The sequence below is a fragment of the Carettochelys insculpta genome, chromosome 1, assembly GCF_033958435.1.
Source record: "Carettochelys insculpta isolate YL-2023 chromosome 1, ASM3395843v1, whole genome shotgun sequence".
In the NCBI taxonomy this organism is placed as follows: Eukaryota; Metazoa; Chordata; order Testudines; family Carettochelyidae; genus Carettochelys; species Carettochelys insculpta.
The window spans coordinates 288,107,063-288,132,407 of NC_134137.1; the positions used below are offsets into that span (position 1 = coordinate 288,107,063).

Below are 25,345 nucleotides of genomic sequence, written 5' to 3' on the forward strand. Positions count from 1 at the left end.
GATATTAGCCAAATCAAATCACTTGAAGATGCAAAATATAATCTGGGAAGAAATTCTCAGCAGGTGTGCACGCACGCACGCACGAGAGAGAGAGAGAGAGAGAAGATTTATCTCTTACTCTGTCTGTCAGTGCTATGAACAGTTGGGATGATTTACAAAGTGTCCAGATATAACATAAGAACATAAGAAAATAAGAACGGTCATACTGGGTCAGACCAATGGTCCATCCCAGTAGCCTGTCTGCCGACAGTGGCCAGTGCCAGGTGCCCCAGAAGGGGTGGACTGAAGACAATGATCAAGCGATTTGTCTCCTGCCGTCCAGCTCCAGCTTCTGACAGTTAGAGGCCAGGGACACTGTTCTTACCCTTGGCTAATAGCCTTTTATGGACCTTACCTCCATGAATTTATATAGCTCTTTCTTAAATTCTGTTATAATCCTAGCCTTCACAGTCTCCTCTGGCAAGGAGTTCCACAGGTTAACTATGCTTTTCTGGCATCTAAAGTATGCAAATGCTCTTTATCACTGGTTGTACATGCGTTTTGATTCATTGATTGATTGATTGATAGTTGCTGTGGAAGGAGGAAACCACCTTTGGGATGAGCTTTGGGTAAGGGTTCAGGTAAACATTGCCCTTATAGAGGACCACATATGGAGGTCCTGACATTAATGGCCATAGTTCCCCTACTCTTCTGGCCACAGCAATAGCCACCAAAAATGCCACCTTCATTGACAGGTGCAGCTTTGAGCAAGTACTTAGTGGTTCAAACAAGGACACCAATATCTCCTGACAATATTAAATTTAGATCCCACAGATGAGGGGGTCTTGCACTTCAGGGTACAACTTGACTAAGCCCTTTAAAAACATCATGGAAATGTCACTGTAGAAAATAGAGTGATTGTCCAGCTTAGGGTGGAATGCTCAAATAGCAGTGAGATGGTTGATGGATCTTACTACCAAACCTTGGTGTTTCAGGTATTATTGCCCTAAAAAGGTGATTTATTACAAAACAAAATGATATACGTGATAAAGCATACTTGATTGCTAAGTGCTACAGAGCAACTAAAAAAAAAGTTAGATTAAAGCACAGGGAATTACTTCCCCAGGATTCAGTTTAAAAGTTACAGCATCCAGGCAGGGGTGGGGGGAAGCATGCGGGGGGTTGGGGGGAGAGGTACATCAAACAGCCTGAAAAGTCCTGCCCTAAACACAAAGTAAAAAATAACCTGATTGCATCTGACTGAACACTTCCTTTCTACTTACATATCTGGATGCCCAGATTTCCCTGAGGCCTGGATATTCACTGAATTCCTTAAGCCTGCTCAGGCTTAAACATGCAAATGTTCTTCATCCAGGCTTAAACACCTTGGTCTCTGTCTTGTCCAGCCACACAAAAGAAAGGCTCCTCGGTAGGGAAGAGCTACAATTCAAAAAATCCCCCTCTCTCTCCTCACTGGCTCACCTGGCTGCTTGCCAGCAGAGAACCCACTGTCTCTGGGTTGAGCCCTTTACTGGCATTCATTCATGACATATGCCTAAGCACCTGGGGCAGCTATTGGGAAGGTTGCTCACTGGCACAGGTTTGCAGCAGAAAGCACATGACTTAAAATCCAGTGCCTGGGACATACCTTGGTACTGTGAATGAAAAAAACCCAAATGGGGAAAACAAAAGGCCTGAATATTTTTTATAATACATCTAAAAACTACAATTCTAAGATTGATGAATGGACTGCATTTATATCTACTATACACACAAAGGCTGAGAAAAATAACTGTTCTGGTATAATATAGCGTTCCAACAACCATCACAGGATATAAAAAGGAACTAGGGGGGAATAAGGGTGGCTCTGCCCTTTATACCTACGCACCTTGGCTCATGGCATCAGGAGGTGCTTGAACAAACCAGTGAGTACCTCTAAGTGAAAGAAGTTCCCAATGGCCATCTGCTGGGTGCATTTACACAGGAGTGGAATGCACTGTGCAATCATCTGAAGAAGAATTGATGAATCAGAGAGCACTCTTCTACATTGCTTTCATTTTCCTGTTTGGAACATCTCTCATCAGTCTCTAGAAAATTTATGTCACAATTCCAAGATGGACTGAAAGCATACCATGCCCTGATTGTGATGTCAGGTGCTTTACAAATCAATCAATAATTAAACTAATTGTAACCCAGAGGCTCTGAGACCAATGGGGGAGAATAAAGTCTGTTTTACAGCCTTAGCTAAGGGATAGGTGGCTTTTAGCTGATACTGCTCAGGTTCATAGCTTTAGCCTTGAATAGTCCAGGTTCAATCCTGCCTGGTGATGACCTGTCAGCACCACATAATGACAACAAACAGTTGAAAAGATCATTCTCCAGATTCATTTTAATGAATGAGGAAACATAATCACCTTGTGCTTCAGACACTTTAGAGCCATATCAAAGCTGGATGTTAAGTCTGCTTAAATATGTTTTACATCAGCACAACTTGTTAATGTTAATACTGAGCATCTGATTACCAGCCTCAAAGAGTGAAACCAGCCAGTACTGTTGCCTTTAGATTGCCTGAAAAACATTCTTGGTCATCCAGACATCAAGCCAACAGCTTCGTCCAACACCAAGCAGGATCTCAATTGTAACCTGTGCATTAAAACGGCATTAAAAATAGGTGCTGCCATTGATTCGCTCAACTTCTTCAATGCACGATGGAGACAACTAAGGCCACTTGTGAAGCCTGATCACTTAAAGAGAGTTCTGTGCTGCCTTTGCTTTAGTGCACACTGGCATCTTGCTCGTCACACTCACGTTACACTGTGATAACTCCACATACTTCTTGATTTTATATTGACTGATCAATAGGTCACTATTTTCATTCAATCAATATATCATACCAGCTAAATCTCTGCTTACATGCTACTATGAGTGCTATGGAAATGTACTCAAGTTATCCCAGAACAACAGAATGATCCCTCCCACTTATTGCTATGTGAAAGACTCTCATGAACAGGAGGGGGAAATGACTCACTGACTACAGAGAAGGAAAAGAGACTATACATAAAGCATTGACAAATGCACCAAGGGACTGATCTGAAAGCCACCAAGGGCAGTGGGGACTGTCTTCATTCATTTCAAAAGGCTTAGGAGCAAGGCCAAAGGGACTGAACTGATGAAAGGGACTGGGAGGAGAAACAGAGAGAGCGAGAGAGACCGTCTCACTTTCATCACTTTCAGGTCTCATGATTTTGCCAGCATGTTGACCCTTCACAGCTGTTAATTAACAATGATGCATTTGCAATTGTGCACAATCTGATGTTCTCACGCTCCCAGATACATCAAGACTAAATTAACACAGAATCACATGACACCCCTCAAAATCTGCTTCCTTGTATATTGCTAGTGACTAAGATCGCCACAATGGCCAATTAGAGTAACTAAAGTAAAATTAATGGCCATGGCCGTTGCCAGATTGACAGTGTTGGAGATTTAAGACCACATGTAATGACAAGGAAAACAAAAACAACTAAAACAAGCCAGCTTCTCTTATCACCCTGGCAATGTGACTTTAACATGACTTGAGAGTATCCCATCTATGAACGAAGAGGTTGTTCACTGTCCATTGCTCACTCAGTCCTGGCCTTTCTGAAGAGTCGGACAACACACATATTGGGTAGGAATGGTGGTCCATTAGGAACCTAACAGATAATGCTCAAGTCCCACTCCTTTTGGGCAGGGTTTACGCCACTTTCTACAGTACCCATTGCTGGGGAGCACAATAAAGCAAGCACTCATGACAGAACTAGACTAAAACTCTTTGTTTTGGGTACAGAAGCTCATGCATTTTTAACTGAGGTGAACAGCAGTTTTTGCTAATGTTCAGGGTGAAAGACGGGGCTATGTGGCATGTGCAGGAGGAGAGGCAGTACGGGGGTTGTTTCAGTGTGGGATAGGGAAGAGTGGGTGGGACAGTTGTAGCAGCTGGGAGGGGAGAGAGAGAAGGGTGCGCACTCCTTTGCTGCCACCCTTCCTCCTGTGCCTGCACTACAATCAGCAATGGGTGTGTTGTAAACCAATAGGCTATATGGCAGCAATCTAAAATACCATTCTGGGTTTGATGTTCCCTTCTATTCAGTTGCCCGTGAATACTCAGTAAGCCTCATGCCCTTCCCTCTGCCCTAGTTCGCCTCCCGCTCATCAGAGCTGCATACTGACTCAGCCATACCCTCACCCTCGGATGTGTAAACTGCTCTGACGACATTTCTTTCAGAGTCACGTTTGATGAAGCTGACTGGGAAGAGGAGCTGAATGAGTTAGTGCAGATTTCCAAAGGGAGTCTGTGCCAAGGTCTAATTGCAGTTGTGTGCCTGTCCACTTCCACATTGACATATATAAATGGTCATGAGCTACAATCACTGAGAAAGAACACTTGATTCAAACTCCCTTAGACTTGGCCAAGGGGCGCAAAAAAGATATTACAATATCTAAACAGTTGACATACAAACTAAAAATACATTACTATGCTTTACATTGGTTTCTAGAACATATTTTAAAACTACATGACAAGCAAACATCTACTATTGGATTCCTCTCTGAATATTTTCCCCCTAGAAAAAAGATACCTCCCATTTTATGAAGTTGAAAAAAAATGAGCTTTATGGAGCCTCAAAAATAACTCCGAGAGCTTCCTTGAAATCTTTCATAAATCCTTCAATTTCAAAGCACTTCAAAAATAAAAGCAAAAGGCTCCTATCAATTACAGTACTTTTTAAAATAAAAAATTAATAGCTGGATCAATTGCAGGCTCCTAATGGCCCTCTCAAATTACCAACATATCAGTGTATTCAATGATGCAGCTACATTTTCAATAAGATTTTATTAGAGACCCTTTTAGCCAGATGCGGAGTAAGATTTATTGGGCCCTTGGGTACAAAGAACAGTTGCATTCCCTACATCCGTGGGGCCACGGGACCAGATCTGAGGTGATGACCGTGCGGCCACTTTTTGGCATGGCCATAGCAGGTGTCATTTGGAAGAAGACAGGGAAGGTGCTGCACACAGTTGCTGCCTTAGGGACAAAGGCCAGGCAGCAGTGGGGGCGAGCTGTTGCCAGGAGCCGGGGGGATACGGTGAATGCAGCCTACCAGCAATGGGACCCAGCAGGCATAGCCTGGCAGCAGGATCCCAGGCAAAGTGTGGCAGCCACTGGGCCTGGACCAAAAGCAGTGTGAGTTGTACCGGAGGATCCCTCCCTGCCTGTAACTTTCCTGGGGCTCCCAACTGCTGGGGCCTCGTCTCCGTGCAGAGCATGACTGAGGGCTCCAGGGAGGGGACAGGAGGCTGGACGGAAGCCCCCGTCCCTGGGCCTCACCAGTAGTAGTATGACCCATAGGGTGAGGGCACAGATGGGGGGGGCTGCTCTTGGGCACCCAGCCCCTGCCCAGAGCAGGCAAAGGAGTTTGGGGCTCCATAGGCAGCTCTTACACTGCCCAGCTCCAGGTCTTGGTCTGGCCAGATCCTCAAAGGGAAGACAAGGAGCAGGCATGAAGTCACAATTCCAGCACCCGCGATTCCCCACTTCTACTCCAGGTCTGGTGCTCAACACTGTGCTCCCTGTATGGTCATGCAAAGCCAGATGCTGCATTTCTGAGCTTGGCAGAACTCTCTGTGGGCTTGGATGGGGGGTCTTTCTGCCCAAGGAACGCACGAAGAGGCCACCACCTGTGGGATTAACACCTGGTCCCCAGGCCACCCAATTTGGAGGCCCCTGTAGGGGCCCTTCTAGGGTTGGTACTGAGGCATAGCAATAGGGCCTAGCCAGCGGCAGCATGGCTGTTACTGCAGCTATGTTCTGAGGGGAAGGGGAACAAGCAACCATCCATTCATGTACCTCCTACCTTCAGAAATCTGGGCAAGCCTTTCTTCAGAACAAGGAAGGTTGGGAGATCTTATCCCCTTCAAAATCCTCTCCCATTGCAGGTTATGTTGACAGAAAACTCCACAAGGAAATCAGTTTTTCAGCTCCTCTGGTCTCCCTCCCTACAATTTATTCCACAGACATGGAAGATCTGGGCCTCAACATCCAATTCTGCTCTTAGATGTACTGGTGCCAGCACCCACTCACTGATCAGTGGTTGGGCTCATTTGTCAGAGGAATTAACTGAGCCCTTCAGGGTTCTGTTAGACTTTCCCACTACCTCATCTCACTCCGTATCCCTGTGCACATGAGGCAACATTTTAAAAGCAAGCAAAAAGTTTTACCGTACGAGGTCCAAGGGCTGATATTTATACCACACACTCCACGAGGCCCAGCACTCATAAAGCAGATGTCTGTGGTTGTCTGCTCCATGGGTTCTTATGGAATTTTTACTTCGGTAGCTTCCCTGAAATACAGATTTAAACATTAAGCAAAACATAATAGTTGCTAAGAAGTCTCTGGAACGAGGGTGTGAGTTTTAACTGAACAGTTTATATAGGGCAACCATATCTCCCTGTCCCAAGGGACAGAAAGATATGGGGGGAAGGAGCAAATCCTCCTGGCTGCAACAAGCCCCAGGGAGCTGGTGATCCCTGCCCTCCCAGTCCCAGGAAAGCAGCAGTCGTGGGCACTCCCAGCCCCGGAATTGGCCCCGGAGCTGTGGGTGCTCCTGCTCCACACTCAGCCTCCAAGGGCTGAACAGTACAATTCGTCCCTTTTAAAAAATAAGTCAGGACCTTCCCATCCCATAGGGGATGGATGGTCACCCTAAGTTCATACAGGATCCTTCATGAAAACAGACAAATTAAGCATTGGTTTAGTTGAATTAGTCTGTCTTAAAGACTAACAAATTTATTAGGTCATGAGTGTAAAACCCACTTCTTCAGATGAAAATGGAGAGGAAAAAAACCCCAGGCTTTATATAGCAGGGAGGGGAGGAGGGGGAAAAAAAGGTGACCTGTCACTAGTAGGACTACATAATGAAGCAAATTAAGTAAGATGTGTCCCCTTCCTGTGAATAATAAATGTAAATAATAAATCATGACCTAATAATTTTGTTTGTCTCTGAGGTGCCACAGGACTGGTTTTTAGTTGGGAAGCTACAGACTAACAAGGCTACTACCCCTCTGACACGATTTCACTTAAAGTTTAATTCTTCCTAGACCTGTACTTGGTAACTGGCATTGTTCAGCTCAGAGGTTGCAAACAGATGTCTCCTGCTCATGACCAGCCAGCCCCTCTATATTAATAAACAGGAGGGGGCTTCCACGAGGAGGGAGAAGTGTGTGCTCAACTGACGTAGTGTGTGGAGTGATTAGAACATAAGGACGGGTATGATTACACTGAAATGAGAGGTGTGATTGCAGCTCAGGTGGGCCTGGGTTTGCCTACCTAAAAAACTCCAGTCGGACTTCCAGTTGTTGAGTAGATACACCCTAAAACTACATCCACACTAGAGGGTTTTGTCAACAAAATGCCGGTTTTGTTGAGAAAACTCGTGGAGCATCCACACTAAAAATGTGGTCTGTCGCCAGTAAGTCAACAGAACCCGGCACTTTTGTCATCACACTTCTGCCTCTCACCCATGAGGCAGAACGCCTTTCTCGACAGACTCTGGCAACAACAAAGCCATGTGGACACTCTGGGGGGGCCTTTGCGGGCTGACAGGCACTCCTGTTTGCTGTGCTTCTCGTTGGCTGTTCTCTTGAGAGAATGGCTGGGCAGTCACGCTACTCTCTGTCCACAGCACGGATTGCTTTTTCAATCTGCTTTGCTGTCTGGCCGCAATCTGTCAACAGACAGTTGCTGGAAGATCTCTTCTGACAGTAACTTGTGTTGACAGATCACTGTAGGGGGAATTGGGAATCCTGACTTCTATTACCTGTATTCTTCATTAACTCAACAACTTGAGCTTGGTCATACCAACACCTCTGTGCCTCAGTTAATGTCACACTCTCCTCAAAGTGGTGTGGTAAGGTATAATCAGTTAGTGTGTGTGTAAAATAAGCATCTTCAAAGTGGTATTAATTGCAGTTCTGAAGGCTACTCACTTTGAGGGATATTTGTTTGGTACTGATGCTGGAACTATTTCAAATGAGGTGGCTATGGGCATAACAAGGGGTGTAACAGTGCCGACAAAAGTGAAAGATTCAGACTGTTGCTTTCTTTAAAAAAAAAAAAAAAGAAGCTATTTTACTACCTAAGCTTAATTGCAGGTGCTCAAATGCCATGGTGATGTGGGCAGTAAAAGAAACAATACACAATACATGATATTTTTACTGAATTCTATTTTAAGAGATTTGATTAGCTTAAAAGGAGAAGAGCTCTAGCTTTCAAATAACATTTTGGATTTCAATATACAATATATGAGTAACTGTCAAAGTGTGAGTCATAAAACCAGGAGTATGGCTTGTTGTGAAGAGCTAGCTGGTGATGGGATAGTGGACCCTTTTTATTTCTAGCTACTATACACTGTTCAAAAGAATTAAAAGTACATTAAATACTCCCCTAATGTTGTTTTTCCATACAAAACAATTGTGGTAGGATTGTGGTAGGAATGAGGGGGGATGAGCTGTTTGTGACTGCAAATGGGAAGGAGGCAATGCCCCCAGACACTCTCTCTGGATGTATTTCACACCATGAAAATGTTTAAGAACTCCTGTAAAACACTAAGGCTATGTTTACACTAGCCCCAGAGCTTTTAACGGGGCATGATAATGAACCTAATCGAAAGATGCTAATGAGACACTGCCATGAATATCCTATTTGGTTATAGGAATAGAGGGATTTCGAAGTGTGCAGGGTCTTTTCGAAAAGGACCTCGTGTAGACGAGCCATGTGCAATCGAAAGCAGCACTTTCAAAGTGCTGAGGCAGCACCTCATTAGAATCCTTCGATTAGGTTCATTATCATGCCCCTTTCGAAGTTCTGGGGCTAGTGTAGACATAGACTGAGTGTTACTATCACATTCACAGCCACCAGTGGAAGGCAGTAAGAGTAAGTCTACACAGCAAAGTAATTTTGAAATAACAGCCATGATTTAACAGGCTGTTATTTCAAAATAAGTTTTCTAGTGTCTAACAATGCAACTGCTGTTTCAAATAGCAGTTGGCTTATTTCAAAATAGGTAAATGTCATTGAGGCCGTGTCTACGCTGACAAAAAAAACTTCAAAATAGCCATGCTAATGGCCACTTTGAAGCATACTAATGAGGCACTGATATGCATATTCAGTGCCTTATTAGCATGCCACCGGCCACGGCACTTCAAAATCGCGACTTTTCGCTCCCGGGCAGCTCGTCCACTTAAGGACCCCACCAACTTCAAAATCCCCTTATTCCTATCAGCAGATAGGTGTTAGCAGATAGCAATAAGGGGATTTCAAAGTTGGCAGAGTCCTTTCAAAAAGGACCCCATCTGGACTAGCCGTGCGGGAGCGAAAAGCAGCAATTTTGAAGAGTTGCGGCCAGTGGCATGCTAATGAGGCGCTAAATATGCATTTCAGCACCTCATTAGTAATCTTTTAAATGGCCATTAGCATGGCCATTTCAAACTTTTTTGTCAGTGTAGATGTAGCCTGAATGAGGAACAGTGCCTATTTCGAAATAGCAATTTCAAAATAATGATATTAAGACAGGATAAGGCCTAATTTGAAATAAGCCATAGAGCATCAAATGGCTGTTTTGAAATAGGTTCTGTTGTATGTAGATGCTGTATTTTGAAACTGCTAAGTGCTATTTCAAAATTCATTTTGTGTTTAGCAGTGTTATTTCAAAATAAATTATTCCAGAATCTCTCTTCTGGAATATGCTATTTTGGAATAACGCTGCTGTGTAGATACACCCTATGTCAACATGAAGTGCAAAACTTTTCAGGAAGAGCTATCTACATTTTCGAATGACCTGGATTAAATGTAAGAAAGCTGAAAAAATGCTCACACCATCTGTTTAAGTAAGGAGTAACTTGCCATGGAAACCAGTGAGGATACAATAAAGTAAAATGAGAAAAGGAACAGACTCAGGCCTACTGATGTTGGCATTAAAGTTGAATCAAAAGCTAACAAGAAATGTTAGAAAACTACCTCATGAAGAGGAAATGCAGCTTCATAGGAGCCATTAGTAAGCAATCGATTCAGACCTAAAAGCCAAAAATATTAAGTTAATTAGAAGCAGGGCTAAAATAACTAACAAGAGGGCAAAATACATTTTTGTGCTGAGATTGGTAAATGAAGTGCAGCAAAAGGTACAAGTAACATATAGGTTATTCATGTGTTTATCAGACTACAGTAGATCACAGAGAAAGGATGAATACAATATCAGATACTTGCTACTGTATTTTACCATATTAGTCACAACCTGCAAATTGTTATGCTTTGAATTTAAAGCTTTGAGGGCGAGATTCACTGCAATGAAGTCAATGGAGCTACACAAGAGATTGACTTTCACCCCAAATATTTTGGTCTAATAATAATAAATAATAATAATAATAATAATAATAATAATATGAGATATATTTGGAACCTTTATTTAGATGAGATGCCACATTTCTTGGCAGTTTGCAAATTTCAGACAAAGCTTTAGAAGTTTTGCATTGTAATGAATGAGGTGAAAGCCTTAATTTCCATATTTAAAAACAATATTGTTACATATATTGAACCTAATGGTCTGAGAGCTGTTGGATTGATGGCCTAGAGACTGAAGCTATATATGGACAGCACAGCTACAAGACAGGGAGCAGCAGTGTGAGACCCAAAAACATACTTCACCTTTGACCCAAACAGAGCACACATGCGTGAGCGGGAGGCTAGTTCATTCTCCCTGTCCATTAAGGCTTTGGCCCCTCAGCCAAAACTGACAAATGAGGTACATAGTGCCAGCTGTCCCGTAGATGATTTACTTGGAAATTTACTGAAAGGCCGCTAAACACCTATCAGACAGTACAGTATTCGCTGCTAAGCTTGTGGCGTTCAAACCAGTGACCTAGAGGCAAAAGGCTCCGTAGGCTATTGCTCAGTTGGGGAAATCTTATAATATTACTTCAGTGAGATGCACTGGCTTACCATAAATACTGTTTTTGAACTGATGGACTGTTAGCATCTGCTACGGGTCCCATCTTGGTTCCTGGAGTGTCTACTGTGTGAAGCTCACCAGAGCTATTTAGCCTGGTTAGGCTCTCTACTCCCAAAGCCTACACAGATGATACTCTGATACTACAGTAGTAGGGGCCATATAAGTACACAGATGGATAGATAGATACTTAGATCCTGTGCCAAATAGGAGAACACAGTGGTACGGGCAATGACTGCATGTGGCATATGCCAATCTCCCACCCCACAACTCCTCCCAGTGACCAGAGGCGGAATCTGACTCCAGCCACAGTGCTGAGGTGTGGTGCTTCCCTAATTTTGAGAGCAGGGGGAAAAGATTCCTCCCTGGCCTGTTGACAGCTTGGAAACTGAATGGGTTTTCCTACCCAGGCAAGGCTCCCATGGCTGTCAGGTCAGACAGGGACCATTCAACCAGGAGCAGCACAAAGGCCCGCTAGAATGAAGATTATTCTTCCACAAGGCAAACAGAGAAGGGTGGAAGGAGGCCACAACTCTCCAGCAAACCCACGCCTGCATCAAGACACCATTTTCTGCCAAGGAAATTAGTGGAGGACTCAATCTTGTCTCCATCTCTCTACATCGAAAGGAAGCAGGCAGCTGCTGTAACCTCCATGTGCAAAGGGAGAGAAATGGATTCATGCAGGATTGTTGGAGTCTGAAACTCAGGGCTGCACAAGTTTCCTGTCCCTCTGAGCACCTCCATGCTTTGGTCTGAGGAGAGTTGTATGGGCTCCTTTTGCAATTGGCCAATATACCTCACTAGCATCATCAGCCAGCACCTTGAAAGTCTCTTGATTACCATATACCAGCCTATCCTACTGCACAGGGATAGAGTCTTTTGAGCTGTGAGCCACATTCTTTCATGGAAATGCAGTCTGGCATTGCACTGCGTCATCTTTGAAATGACAGGGCATACCAAGAAAAAGCTACTACCACGGTAATGTGTTAGCTATGTATCAAATAAGGAGATTTAAAAAAAAGAGCTGACCTATAAGGAACATGCCTTGACATTATTGATTTTTATACCAAATTAAAAAGCACCTTGCTGAGCACTTACCAATTTTGTTTTTTCCTTCTTCATATTTCACTCTTTGTAAAATATGATGTACTATTCTACTTCTTGTAGCATTGTTGAAGAAAGTGTCTTTGTTGTGTATGATGAAGCTAAATAAAAATACAAATGAGATTGACCCAGGAATATAGTATTTAAAGTACAAATATAAAATATGAAGTAGATGTTGTTCTATTAATTTTTACAGCACATTAAGAATCTACAGCATATGAGCAAAATACAGAGAACACATGATGGAGGAACTTGACCATGTGATTCAATTCAGTGCAATAGGAAACCTTTGCTCTTTAGCGGGGGTTTAAGCCAAAAGAGGAGATGTCTTCTACTTAGTCATTTAGTTTCCAAACATTACTTTTAAAAATGTTTAAAAACTGCACAATGGTAGGCACAAGAAATGGCTTGCAAAGAAATGAGATTTAAAAGAAACATTTCTAGAACACGCAGATCATAATGCCATTTCAGACATAATATGGAGTTTCTTCATTAGCATTCATATGGGAACATCCATTCCATCAAAAAAGATTCTGTTAACCAAATTAATATTGAAAACGACATAATACATTATTAATATTATACAATATAAAGTTAAAGTATTAGACAGGACAATTCAATACATTAACCCAGGGGTCAGCAACCTGTGGATCTGGAGCCACATGCGGCTTTTTAAGGCGTCATTTGCAGCTCCTGCCATTTGACACCTCTGCGGCTCCAGATGGTGCAATGGGCCTGCCCTGCTGCTGCTGAAACAATAGCAGGTATCCCCAGCCTGGCCAGCACTCGACTCTCCCTCTTCCTCCTCTCACGTCTGGCCAGGTCAGGAGTGAGAAAGGGATGGGGCTAGCCAGTGCTTGCCTGGGCAGGATGGTGGAGGAGGAGCAACAGGGGGAGGGGCAGCAGAGGGGGCTGTCCTCATTGCTGTCCCATCTGGGCTTGAGCAGAGCGTGGTGCGAGGGTTGCAGCAAGTGGGGTCCTCCTCCAGACAGGCATGGAGTGGTTTGGGTGTCTCTCCTCCCTCCCCCCAGTTCCTTTTCCTGCCCCTGAAGCTGGACCCCTTAGTCATGCTGCTCCTCTGTCCGTAGCAGCAGTGTGCTAACCTCTCATGCCTCTGTGTGGGCCAGTGTAGCAGTGTCTCTGTCACGAGCTTCAGGCTCTCTGGGCATGCAGTAGCACCCTGTCCCCACCCTGCTCGGGGCACAGTGCATTCTGAGTCAGCAAAGCAGCGATTGCCCGCTGGGCCTACTGCTGCTTCTCAGCAGGGGGAGGATGCAGAGCACAGACCCTTGCCCTGGGAATGCCTGCAGGATAGGTATATAGAGTATCACTGTCAGTACACAAGGCAATGCACTCTGTGTTGTTTTGTTTCATAGGACAGTGTAGCTCAATGACCAGTCAATGGGCTGGTATTGATCACAGAAACCTCCCTGACGCAATTTAAGAAGGCAGCAGGCCAGTCCCTGTGTCAAAAAGGTTTAGATAGAACTGGCCATATGGTTATGCAGCCATAATCCTGCCATGAAACAGCTCTTAATGATTTGAACCAGCTATTTTCTGCAACATACGAAGATTTGTATGCTCCAAGCTCGCGCCTGGAGAGGTACTCCAGCATTGCTAACAGCGTTGAACCAACACGGGAGGTAACAGATACCGGTTATGAGCTCTTGCTCGATTGGTGTAGAGAACGAGTGCCAGGGGTTGCCTCCGACGGTGGGAGAGATCGTCGCATCTCACTGGACAGTCACCACCCGCCTCAAGCTGGGCAGCCCCCAGCCAATAGGGTACTGTCCCGCCACAGTTCACCTGCCTCACTGGGTGCGTGAGGCTTAAGGTTCCCAAACGTGACAAGTGACCTGAAAGCTGAGCACCAGGCAAACCAATAAGAAAATCAACAAGAAAAGGAAACCATCAAAGTTTTAAGCTTGCTTGCTGGAATGTGTGGACCATGCTGACAGGTCTGACTGAAGATCTTCAGGACATCAGCGACACCCGAAAGACCGCTGTCATCAATGAGGAACTGAAGAGGCTCCAAGTTGACATTGCTGCTCTGCAAGAGACACGTCCCGCAGATTCGGCATCTCTAAAGGAAAAGGACTACACCTTTTTCTGGCAGGGTAAAGCCTGAGAAGAACCCAGGGAGCACGGTGTTGGCTTTGCCACCAGAAACACCCTTCTACAAATGGTGAAATTAGTTAAGAGTGGATCAGAAAGACTCCTTCAGGTCATACTTCAAACTCGCGCCGGTCCTGTCCACCTGATCATCACTTACGCCCCAACCCTGTACGCCGCACCGGAAGTAAAAGACAAGTTTTATGACGTGCTTAGTGCGGCCATAGCGCAAATACCTGCTTGCGAACAACTGTACATTCTGGGTGACTTCAATGCGAGAGTTGGAGCTGATAGCAACTCATGGCCTTTCTGCTTAGGCCACTTCGGTGTGGGAAAAATGAATGAAAATGGTCAGCGTCTTCTCGAACTTTGCACGTACCACAATCTGTGCATCACGAACACATTTTTCCAAACCAAGCCACAGCACAGAGTGTCATGGAGACACCCATGCTCAAAACACTGGCATCAACTAGACGTGGTCATTGCTAGACGTGATAACCTCAAAAACATCCTTCTCACACGCAGCTATCATAGTGCTGACTGCGATACAGATCACTCGTTAGTTTGCTCCAAACTCAAGGTGATTCCCAAGAAACTGCACCACTCTAAACCAACTGGAAGGCCCCGCATCGATGCCAGAAAGACGGCTAACTCAGACAGAGCTGAAAAGTTCAGAGCGACCCTGGAGGAGAATCTGCGCAGCAACCCTGGGGGTGCCGATGTGACATCCAGATGGCAGCATCTGAGGGATACAATGTACAACACGGCCTTGTCGGTGTTTGGAAGAAGAACTAGAAACACAAATGACTGGTTCAAAGCTAACTCCGATGAGATGATTCCAGCCATCGAAAAAAAGCACGCTGCACTCCTGGAGTACAAACTTTCGTCAAGCCAGAATACCCTGCAAGCGCTCAGAGCAGCCAGAAAAACAGTACAGCAGACAGCCAGGCACTGTGCCAACAACTACTGGCTCAAGCCATGCAGCAGCATCCAGACCAGTGCTGACTTTGGTAACCTCAGGGGAATGTACGAGAGCACCAAGAAGGCATTAGGACCCACCCAGAACAAGATGGCACCTCTGAAATCCAAATCTGGTGAAGTCATCACTGACAAAGCCAAACAGATGGAGCACTGGGTCGAGCACTACTCCGAGCTGTACTCACGCGAGAACATTGTGGTTAACTCAGCCCTCGATGCCGGCGAACTCTTACCAGTAATGGATGAACTGGACCAGGAACCAACTGTGGATGAACTGAAGAAAGCCATCGACAACACTGCAGGAGGAAAGGCCCTGGTCAGGATGGTATACCACCAGAGGTAATCAAGTGTGCCACAGACACTCTCCTGGAACCCCTACATGAGCTACTGTGCCCGTGCTGGAGAGAGGGAGAGGTTCCACAGGACATGTGCGACGCTAACATCATAATCTTGTATAAGAACAAAGGAGCCAGAAGCGACTGCAACAATTACCATGGAATCTCCCTCCTGAGCATCACTGGTAAACTGTTCGCTCGCGTCATCTCGGCAGACTCCAGAAGATTGCTGAGAGGGTGTATCCTGAATCAGAGTGCGGATTCCATGCAGAGAGATCTACCGTCGACATGGTCTTCTCTCTGAGGCAGCTGCTGGAGAAATGCAGGGAGCAGAGGAAGCCACTCTATATTGCCTTCTTCGACCTAACCAAGGGCTTCGACTTGGTCAGCAGGGATGGACTGTTCAAACTGCTCCACAAGATAGGATGCTGCCACAGTTACTCAAGATGATCCAGTCTTTCCACGAAGATGTGAGAGGAACCATCCAATACGATGGCACATTATCAGATGCTTTCAGCATCAGGAGCGGCATCAAACAAGGATGCGTCCTTGCTCCGACACTGTTTGGGATCTTCTTCACACTCCTCCTTAAACACGCCTTTGGATCTTCAACAGAGGGCATCTTTTTGCACACAAGATCTGACGGGAAACTGTTTAATCTTGCAAGGCTGAAAGCTAAATCTAAGGTGCGGGAAGTCCTCATCAGAGAGATGCTGTTCGCAGATGACACTGCTGTCATGTCACACACAGAAGACCAGCTTCAGAAGCTGCTGGATCAGTTCTCCAAGGCATGCAAGGACTTTGGGCTCTCCATCAGCCTAAAGAAGACAAATGTACTTGCTCAGGACATTGCTGTTTCTCCATCAATCAGCATTGACAACTATACGTTAGAGGTTGCCCATGAGTTCGTTTACCTTGGGTCCACCATCACTGACACCCTGTCCTTGGAGACTGAGCTAAATAGGAGGATCGGTAAAGCAGCCACAACTCTGTCCAGACTCAACGAGAGAGTGTGGAATAACAACAAGCTGTACACTCACACCAAAATGCAAGTCTACAGAGCCTGCATTCTCAGCACCCTCCTTTATGGCAGCGAGACTTGGACCCTGTACGCCCGCCAGGAAAAGAGGCTGAACGTCTTCCACTTACGCTGCCTCAGGCGCACCCTTGGAATATCGTGGAAGGACGGAGTGTCCAACACTACCGTCCCTGAGCAAGCTGGAATCCCAACTATGCACACCCTCCTCAGGCAGCGGCGGCTTCACTGGCTTGGCCATGTCCACAGGATGAATGATGGAAGGATCCCAAAAGACATCCTGTATGGCAAGCTAGCCTCTGGCAAAAGATCTCCCGGACGCCCCCAGCTGTGCTACAAAGATGTTTGCAAGAGAGACCTCAGGGAACTAGACATCAAGCCAGACAGCTGGGAGGAGCTGGCAGACGATCGCAGCAGATGGAGGCAGGAACTATACAAGGGCCTTCAGAAGGGTGAGTTGAGGATCAGACAGCTAGCAAAGGAGAAGCGAGCCCACAGAAAGCACAGCAAGGACCTGCCAGACATCCATTACATATGCAACAGATGCAGCAAGGACTGTCACTCGTGTGGGTCTTCACAGTCACAGCCGACACTGCAAATGAGGATGCCAAACGGAACTACGAAGGGCGCGATCCATAGTCTATGTAGACTGAAGGATGCTACTACTACTACTACTACTACTACTACTAAGATTTGTGAATAGAGAAATTCTTACACTGCTCTCTCCACAACACAATGTGCACATACCCACACACAGCTTGTGCACCTGAACAGCTAAGGAAATGCATTTGCTATAGAATTACTCAAATTAAATCCTTTCTAGTAAGCCTGGGGCAGCTCTACATTTCGTTTTAAAACCAGCAACTTCGAATCTCAGAGCCTGGCCGCATACACTTGGGTGCATACTACAGAGTTAATAACAGCTGTGTAAACGCCTTCAGGCACAAGCTGGATCAAGGAACTGCTACACCGTCACTTTTAGTGCTGTAGCACAAGCCCCAAGAGCAGTGAAGACAACCCTTACTGTTTTGGTTTACTGCTTCCAAGGATTCGCCTTTGTTGTTAAACGAGCTAACAAAACTTCAGCTCAGCCTGAGCTTGGCTTGTTTTGAGACTTCTGCTTTCTTGCCTCTTTCGCCAGCTTTTTCTGTGCCTCTTCAAAGAGGCATACAAACCTTTTACAGCCTGGAGTGGGCTAATGCTTCCCACCCAAAAATCAATATGAGTTAACAGAATTGGTCCACCTCTCACTGTTTTATTCTAACTTCTAGCATCTTGCCCAGCTCATTTGTCATGTTTTATAACAGACATCAACTGAAAGACATGCTTAAAGCAGATTTGTGGCTTTTAAAAGTACATCAGCATTTTCTTTGGTTCTTCAATTTGATGTTCACCTGACTTCCCTCACCAAGGTCTCCCCTTCCAGGTAGTAGTAAATACAAGTGACCTTTGCAGTTACTTTTGAGACTAACTCTCACAGCAAGTTTCACTTTAACTTAATCATGAACTCCTGCATTGAGAGCCTTACATTCCTTATGTAGGTTCATTCCACCTGTGGCCCAGATAAGACAGCAAAAAGGCTTGTCCATTTTCCTTGCAGATGTGAAATTATTCTGCACATTTATTATTATTATTATTATTATGTCACTATTTATGGAGTGATACAACTGAGTCTGTAGGTTGTTCCTAAATGGCTGTGCAGGCACACTGAAAGCTGCTCGCTACCTAACCACTTCTATGTCATATGATATGGCTGTCTGTAGTGAGTAGGAGTGGCCACTCACTGAACCCAAAGGGGAAGAAACCCTCCCCGAACCTGGGTGGATGGAACTTAGCCCCACTGGCTTACCAGACTGGAAGGCAAGGGGCAGGGCTACAGAAATAAAACTCCAGCCCAGAGCTCAGTGGGGGCCTAGCCGCTGGAGGAGCCGGATGCAGACCCTGAGCTCTCAGGCTGGGAATTGGATTCCTTGCGCCAGGAGGCTGAGGACTGGCCTGGACCATCAGGCCCTCTGCCAGACAACCCAGAGGAGGATCTACCAGCTGTGGCAGAAGCTCTGGACCCAGAGGAACCTGACCAGCACCCTGGCAGGTCTGAGGAGGGGGGGAGATCAGGAAGTGACCCAGGGATAGCAGGTTTGGCTTGTTGCGGTGTGGATGCCTGCTGACCCTTGCAGCAGACTGCTCTGCCACTGTCAGGGCCCTGAGCCGAGGTGCCGTGGAGTGGGTTGGCCTGTGCTCCCCCCGCCACTCCTAATCTATGGATGGCAGTCTCCCCCCTGCCACAGGTCTAGGCATACACCTGGGTTGCCTAGTGCTCTCTGCTTGGTGAGGGCCTAGGGGTATCGACTGTTTGCTGCCCTGCCTTACACCAGGGCTTGGGCTTATTGGCTGTATATTGACTTTATATTGTCTCCACTTGTTTGTCACCCTGCCCTGCACCAGGACGCTGCACTGGACTGTGCACTCTGCATTGGACTGCTTGTTCGATGCCCTGCCTTGCACCAGGGCCTGTGCTTAGTGACTGTTTGTTTGCTGCCACACCTGGCACCAGGGCTTGGGCCTTTTAACTTGGGATTGAACTAACTGTGTTGACTGCCCGGGAGCCGGGTGTGGGCCCACTGAGGCCTGCACCAGGAGTGGCTGCTCAATGAGACAAGTGGCCAACACTGTTTAACATTAAGATGTATAAAAAATACAGAACTGAATGCTGCTGGATGAGGCAAAGGGGCTGAATACTGATTGGCTCCAAAGGATGCCTCACTTTAGTTACTTGCATTTATTTTTAAATTTGCTAACTTCAGCATTAAAACACCAATCTGTCTCGCTGAGAGTGGAGAAGGAACGAACAAATAACACACTGAAATAAATGCTCATCTAGCAGAATCCTGTCTTTTCCAGAACCGTCTAAATCAATATGATTGCATATGTCAGTAACACCAGGGAAAGATATTAAATTTCACGGGGACAAAAACTGCAGAGGACAGAAATGGAACAAATCACCAGGTCACTCGATCCATCCCTGTACCACATTCAGGAAAATGCATGTTAGCAGAGTCATTGAACAAAATGTGGGGTCTTATTTAGCCTAATTCACCATTATGGAAGTTCTCAGAAATATCATGGGCCTCAGCCAATTGCTTCCAAGCAACAATTCATGGGAAAACATTTTCAAAAAAGTACCAACTCTCACAAAGTGATTTTTAAGACACACACAGATATTCACCATGGGTTGTTGAATCCATGGTTCTCAAACTGTGCCTCTTCCATGGAATTTGTGTCACCCTCTTAAACTGTCATCACTGTGTCTCTGGCACTTACCTTATTATAATGTAGAGATCTTTCAGTGTTTCCTTTTACTTATTAGTATAAACACTGCACACATACACTCTCACACCTATCTCAAGGTGATTTGCTGTAATATAGCCACATTCCCTGATTGCAATAGTCCAACATTCCTGAAAATAATTTCTGAAAAGACCTGGTGCCAGCTTCATGCCTAGCTACAGTGATTCTGCTCAGGCATATGGAGTCATACCACACACTTACTCACCCCATTTACTCAACTTGTAACTGGTACTATTTTGATTACAGAAGAACTCCCACAATTTCTGTTTTTTTACTGTTCTATTTCTCTACTATGTTCTGTTGTTTATCTTATTCTGAGCCTGTTTCACTCAGTTTAAAAAGTACACATCAGTGATTTCAGTTTTGAGTGGTTGGGGCTACACTGCTTTGAATACTAACCTATAGTAGAAGCAGGTTCTCATTCCCTCGTATGTTCCTCCAGCGGCACATAGGAGCTATTGGGCTCTACAATCATTCAGCAGAAAATTCCCCCAGAGCGGGAATAGCATCAGGCTAGCATAGTACACTGCATTATGGCTCTGTGTTGTTTTCCCACAAAACTGATAGCAGATGCACAGACATGGAAGGTGTATCTCAGAGGTGAGAGGAGTGTCTAATTTATACCAGGAACCACACCAGATCCCACTTTTCTCAGCCTAGAATTTAGGCAGCACAATGATGATTTAAAGCCAATTTTGCCAGCTTTTGTTTGTAGGATGCTTTCCGGGCTGCTCCTTCTTTGGTAGCTACTCTGTTAATTTGAGCGCTGAACTGTCTCAATTTAAAGACCGTTGAACGGTCAACAACATTTAAGGCTGGATCTAGAACTGGAATATGAAAGGAATTCCCAGGATGCTCTGTGAAGTGCCTCATACTACCTGTTTCAATTCAGGATGGGTAAACCTCACAAAATTCCAAGATTTAGTCTAGATAAGCATCCACTGAACTTATACAACTTCTATGAGATGAAAATGACATCACATGGAGCTTTCTGAAGTGATTTCTAGCCCTTTCAGCCTCCAGATGCCTTACAAATGCCTAGAGAATAGCGTTTGCTGAGCACTTCTGTTCCTGTAATCCTGACTATGATTATTAAACACAACCCCTATCCCTCATACATTTTCTGCAGTAAAACTTAAGGGTGAGTTTGATATAAATTTGGGTAAATGATTGAGTCACTTTTTATTTTAGCCAAACCAATTAGCTCATGCATAGAATAAAATCTTTTGTACCCTGTTATGTCCTATCCTCTATTAAATCAACTAACTTGATCCTACAATCCATATTCTGTGTGCAGTCCTTGCTCAGGTACAGACACCAACTGATGTTAACAAGACTACCCAGATGACCAAAGATTCAAGGTTCAGTCCTTAATTAAATACATTTTTGAAAGCATCATACAGCTGAAATAGACTGCTCTTGCATCTGGTATATTATATGGCACCAAGGAAGGTTAATTGCTTTGAAGTGAAACTGGTGGTTCCTTAATTAGTCTATAAACTGGAGATATCAAACTCTTCTGCTACAACTAACAAGGCAAAATAAAGGCAATAAAGCAAACTGACATGAAACCAATAGTCTCAGACTAATGCAATGGCAACAAGGAACAAAGCACCTGATTAAGTCCTTTTGATACATTCTATTTTGAGAATTTTCCATTTTGTAAACTTCCACTGCGCATATACTTTGGGGGCAAAGTTTGCTCTCAGCTCAGTGTGTTTAGCTCTCTCAGTTGAAGTTCTGTCCTTGCTTTTGAATCCCCATGCTCTTTGGCACTTCTTTCCAGAGCCAAGCCCTTACTTTTGGGGCTTGCATAGATGTGACCACACCCTGGTTCTTCCCCTCATTCCTTGAGGCCACCTTGCACAAACCTTTCTACAACACCGCAGGGTTCTCCACCTTAGGCAGTCCTCCCAACAGTTTTCCTCAGCACTTCTTAGCATAGGCTCAATGTGCCTTAGGTGGCAAGTGACTGGGATTCACCAGCAAATTTTGTCTGCTAGTTGGATAATTAGCTTCCCAGCTGGGGCTAGGTACTGTCAAGGAGGGTGAGGAATGCCTGTCCACATGCCCAACAGCTGTATATGCTCCTTAAGGTAGAAAGAGGAGGTGTCAAAACATTCAGTCTGGAATCTGACATTCTTTTGTTTACACAATATATCAATTTCACCTCTCTACTTTCACACATTTCCAGCCTCAGGTGAATCTAGCTGGTGCCAGGAAAGGCTCCAATATGCCAAACAGTGTCACCAATGCAAAAACAGGAAAGTGCCTTGCTAGATCTTCGGCTGCAGCTTCTTGAAGATTTGGCCAGTGCACAGCTATATGTGTGTGAGCTAAATAAGGGCTTGCCTGACTGGGGAAATTTACTGGTACAATATCCCAGTGTATTTATAGACCTCTAGTTACATCAGTAGTACTCTCCGTGTGGACATTTATACTGGCATAATTATTCCAATACATTTCCCCATGTAGAGTAGATGTAAATCCAGGAAAATCTTCAAGTGCACCATACTGTGAGAAGTTTCACAGCGGTAGCCATGTTAACCTTTATCCACAAAAATAATGAGAAGTCCCGTGGCATCTTATAGACTAACAGATTTTTGTAGCATAAGCTTTCGTGGGCAAAGACCCACTTCGTCAGATGCATGATTTTTAATCTGACAGCATCTCTTACTCAGTTGTATATAAAAAATGCTTTGGCTTTTACTTTACACTACTAAGTACTTTTTTCAGCTTTACACTTCTAATTAGTCAATACTTGTTTTCTACAACCAATGAGAAAATCATGTAAAAGAACCTAAAAAACCTGGTCACCTCTGTGGCGTGAAATTCCAAGAACAGTTAAAAAGCCAGCACACATGTCACCAACAGAATATTTAACAGCAGCTCATCCAAATTCAGAAAATTCTTATTGAGGGAGAATTGACTGGAACAGCAAACAGGATAGAACAGTAAAATCTTGTCTGGCCAAAGCATGAGCAATGGAAAGGAGAGCAGCTGGCTCACTAACATATTCGTAACAAGATAAAAGATTAAATAAAGAGCAAGGGGGAAAACAAAGTCAGGTCTACTGAGGAAAAATCTTCAAAGCACACAAAGATATAAATGAGGTGCCAAGCAACAGTGAGCCCATTAATGAACCTAAAACAGTATTTAATCAAATGCATACATTAGGGCCTTAAATATGAACAAAATTCGTGTCAGGGAAGAAAGAATGTTCTTTCCTATACTTCAGATCTCTTCTCTCCCTGGCCTCCTATAACTTTCCTGTGGGCCCTAAATTCAAGCACATTTATCACAGGCACTAATGTAAGAAATACTTCCAAAGATCCTCATTTCCTGGCATTCATTCTTATTGGAGTTCTACTAGCACACACCACGTATGGCTTGTTTTTCAGGACATGGTGCAAGGCCAATGTTTTCTCCAGGTCTCTGAAGAGGTTTGAGTCTGACTGGTTAGGGTTTACGGCAAAGAGAGTTGGTGGAGAAAGTCCTGCTTGTTGATTTCTGTTAGGAGTGGAATTTAACTCCTTTTTTTCTGGGGTCTTCCTGTGAGGCTTTTTTTTTTTGTATTACTATTTTAAATAACACCAAAGTCATTCAGTACAGCAGATAGATTTATTTTATACATGAATATAAACCTTAGTAATTAGTATAACCACAGTGAGATGTTTAGCAAAGGCAACTTGGTCAGGGTCTCTTCTCTCATAGGAACTCCTAGAATCAGATACTGCAGGGTTTTAGTCTTTGGCTACACCTATACTGCCACGGAAGATCAGCCTGCTCAGGGTTGATCTTCCGGGCTTTGTTTTGTGTTTGCCTGAAATGGCACTTTCTGGAGCCAAAGTTGACCCTGGAACTCCTCATGAGTAGTGAGGATTAAGGAAGGTCAATGGAAGAAATGCTCCTGTCAACCATCTTCCATGTAGACAGCCATAGCAGTCAACTGCTGGTAAGTCAATTTTAGTTACGCAATTGGCATAGCTAAAATTGTATATAAGTGGTCAACTACTATGTCTAGTATAGACATTGCCTTAGCTTCAGCATGATGGAGTTATCTTTTTCTTTTAGCATTTTAGTCTGTACTGCCTCTTTGCTTTTTTTTTGCCTCCAGGCCCTGGTTACTGTCCTCCACACTGCAAGTACTGAAATTATCCATGAAGGACTCACCTATCCTTCACAATTTGTTTCAGCCACTGTTACTTAAAGCATGATTCTGTTTGAAAAGTGACTGTATAAACATGGCATTGTACGGCTACCAGTTATTTCTACGTTAAATCCATTCATTTTATAAGCATAAGAAGTTGTGGGTTGTTTTTTTTCCCTGTCAGCCCTGAAAATTCAACAGGCATCTGAAAATTACCCTGAGTTTACTTCTTCTTATACATCATTCTACAGGCCTACCTATGTCCCGAGAAGCATCTGTGCAATGCTGTGGCCTTTTCATGCCTTTGCACAGGTATAACTGATTGGCCCTGGAGCGTGCATTCAGCGAACAATTCTGTCAATGGTGCATAATGAAAACATACTACAAAAGAAAACTCAGCTCTCTTCCAGAGCTCTGCTGGTGCTGCAGTGATAACAGGAATAAAAAGCAAAACAAATGTATTTTAGTTACTGATGTAAGCAGCTGACACCCTGTCTGTACACAGATCTTCAGTGTAAGAAGGTACCATATGCTACATGGTCACTTTTTGGAGCACAGCTGTACTTTTCCCTTTATTTGGCATTAAGTAAACAGAAGAAAACGGTTTTTGTGTTTCTAGCAAATGTATTTTTGGTAGTCTCTGAATAATAGAAAATTAGGCTGTGCCTAACTCCTAGTGAAGTCAATGGGAGTTGAGTGCTTTTGTAAATTTCACCGGGCACCTACATGCATTCTTAGGTGCCTACATGTCTTTGTAAATCTGGCCCTAGATGATGTTATGGGAACTTGTATGAGTAGTCAATTACTTATGTAGGGGCCTGACTGAAAGCCGACATGAATCAAAGGCAAATTTTCCATTGATTTCCCTGGACTTTGGATTGAATGTGTAAAACTCAGGGATTGTCTACACAAACATTTAGTTTGCAGCAAACTAGGGCGTAAATCTGCCCCATGCTAGCTGGCATGCACTAAGTATCCATGTGGACCCAGCTGCCACACTGTACAAGTTCCCTAGTGCATTCAAAGGGGCTTGCACTAAGGAGCTGTAGTGTCGATATTCCAGCTAAGGCTACAGCCTGAGCTCTGAGACCCTCTCACATTACAAACTCCTAAGACCCATATTCTAGCCCAATGCCAAGAGTTTACACTGCTGTAAATCACTCCTGCAGCCTAAGTCCCATAAGTTTGAGTTGGCTGGTGCATGCCAACCACGGGTGTCTATCTTTAGTGCAGACGCACTCGTAGTAAGCAATAGCAGGGTCCA

The 25,345-nt window shown here is 44.5% G+C and overlaps 1 protein-coding gene across 1 annotated transcript in view; it reads right to left on the reverse strand.

The window, feature by feature from the left end:
• The window catches only part of ANO4 (anoctamin 4), a 194,252-nt gene that overhangs the window by 69,621 nt on the left and 99,286 nt on the right, over positions 1–25,345 (reverse strand). The window contains exons 10-12 of the mRNA XM_074983973.1: positions 12,117–12,223; positions 10,034–10,089; positions 6,238–6,359 (exon numbers count right to left, since the gene is read on the reverse strand). Coding sequence (XP_074840074.1) covers positions 6,238–6,359; positions 10,034–10,089; positions 12,117–12,223 — 285 coding nt within the window. The remainder of the gene's footprint in view (positions 1–6,237; positions 6,360–10,033; positions 10,090–12,116; positions 12,224–25,345) is intronic.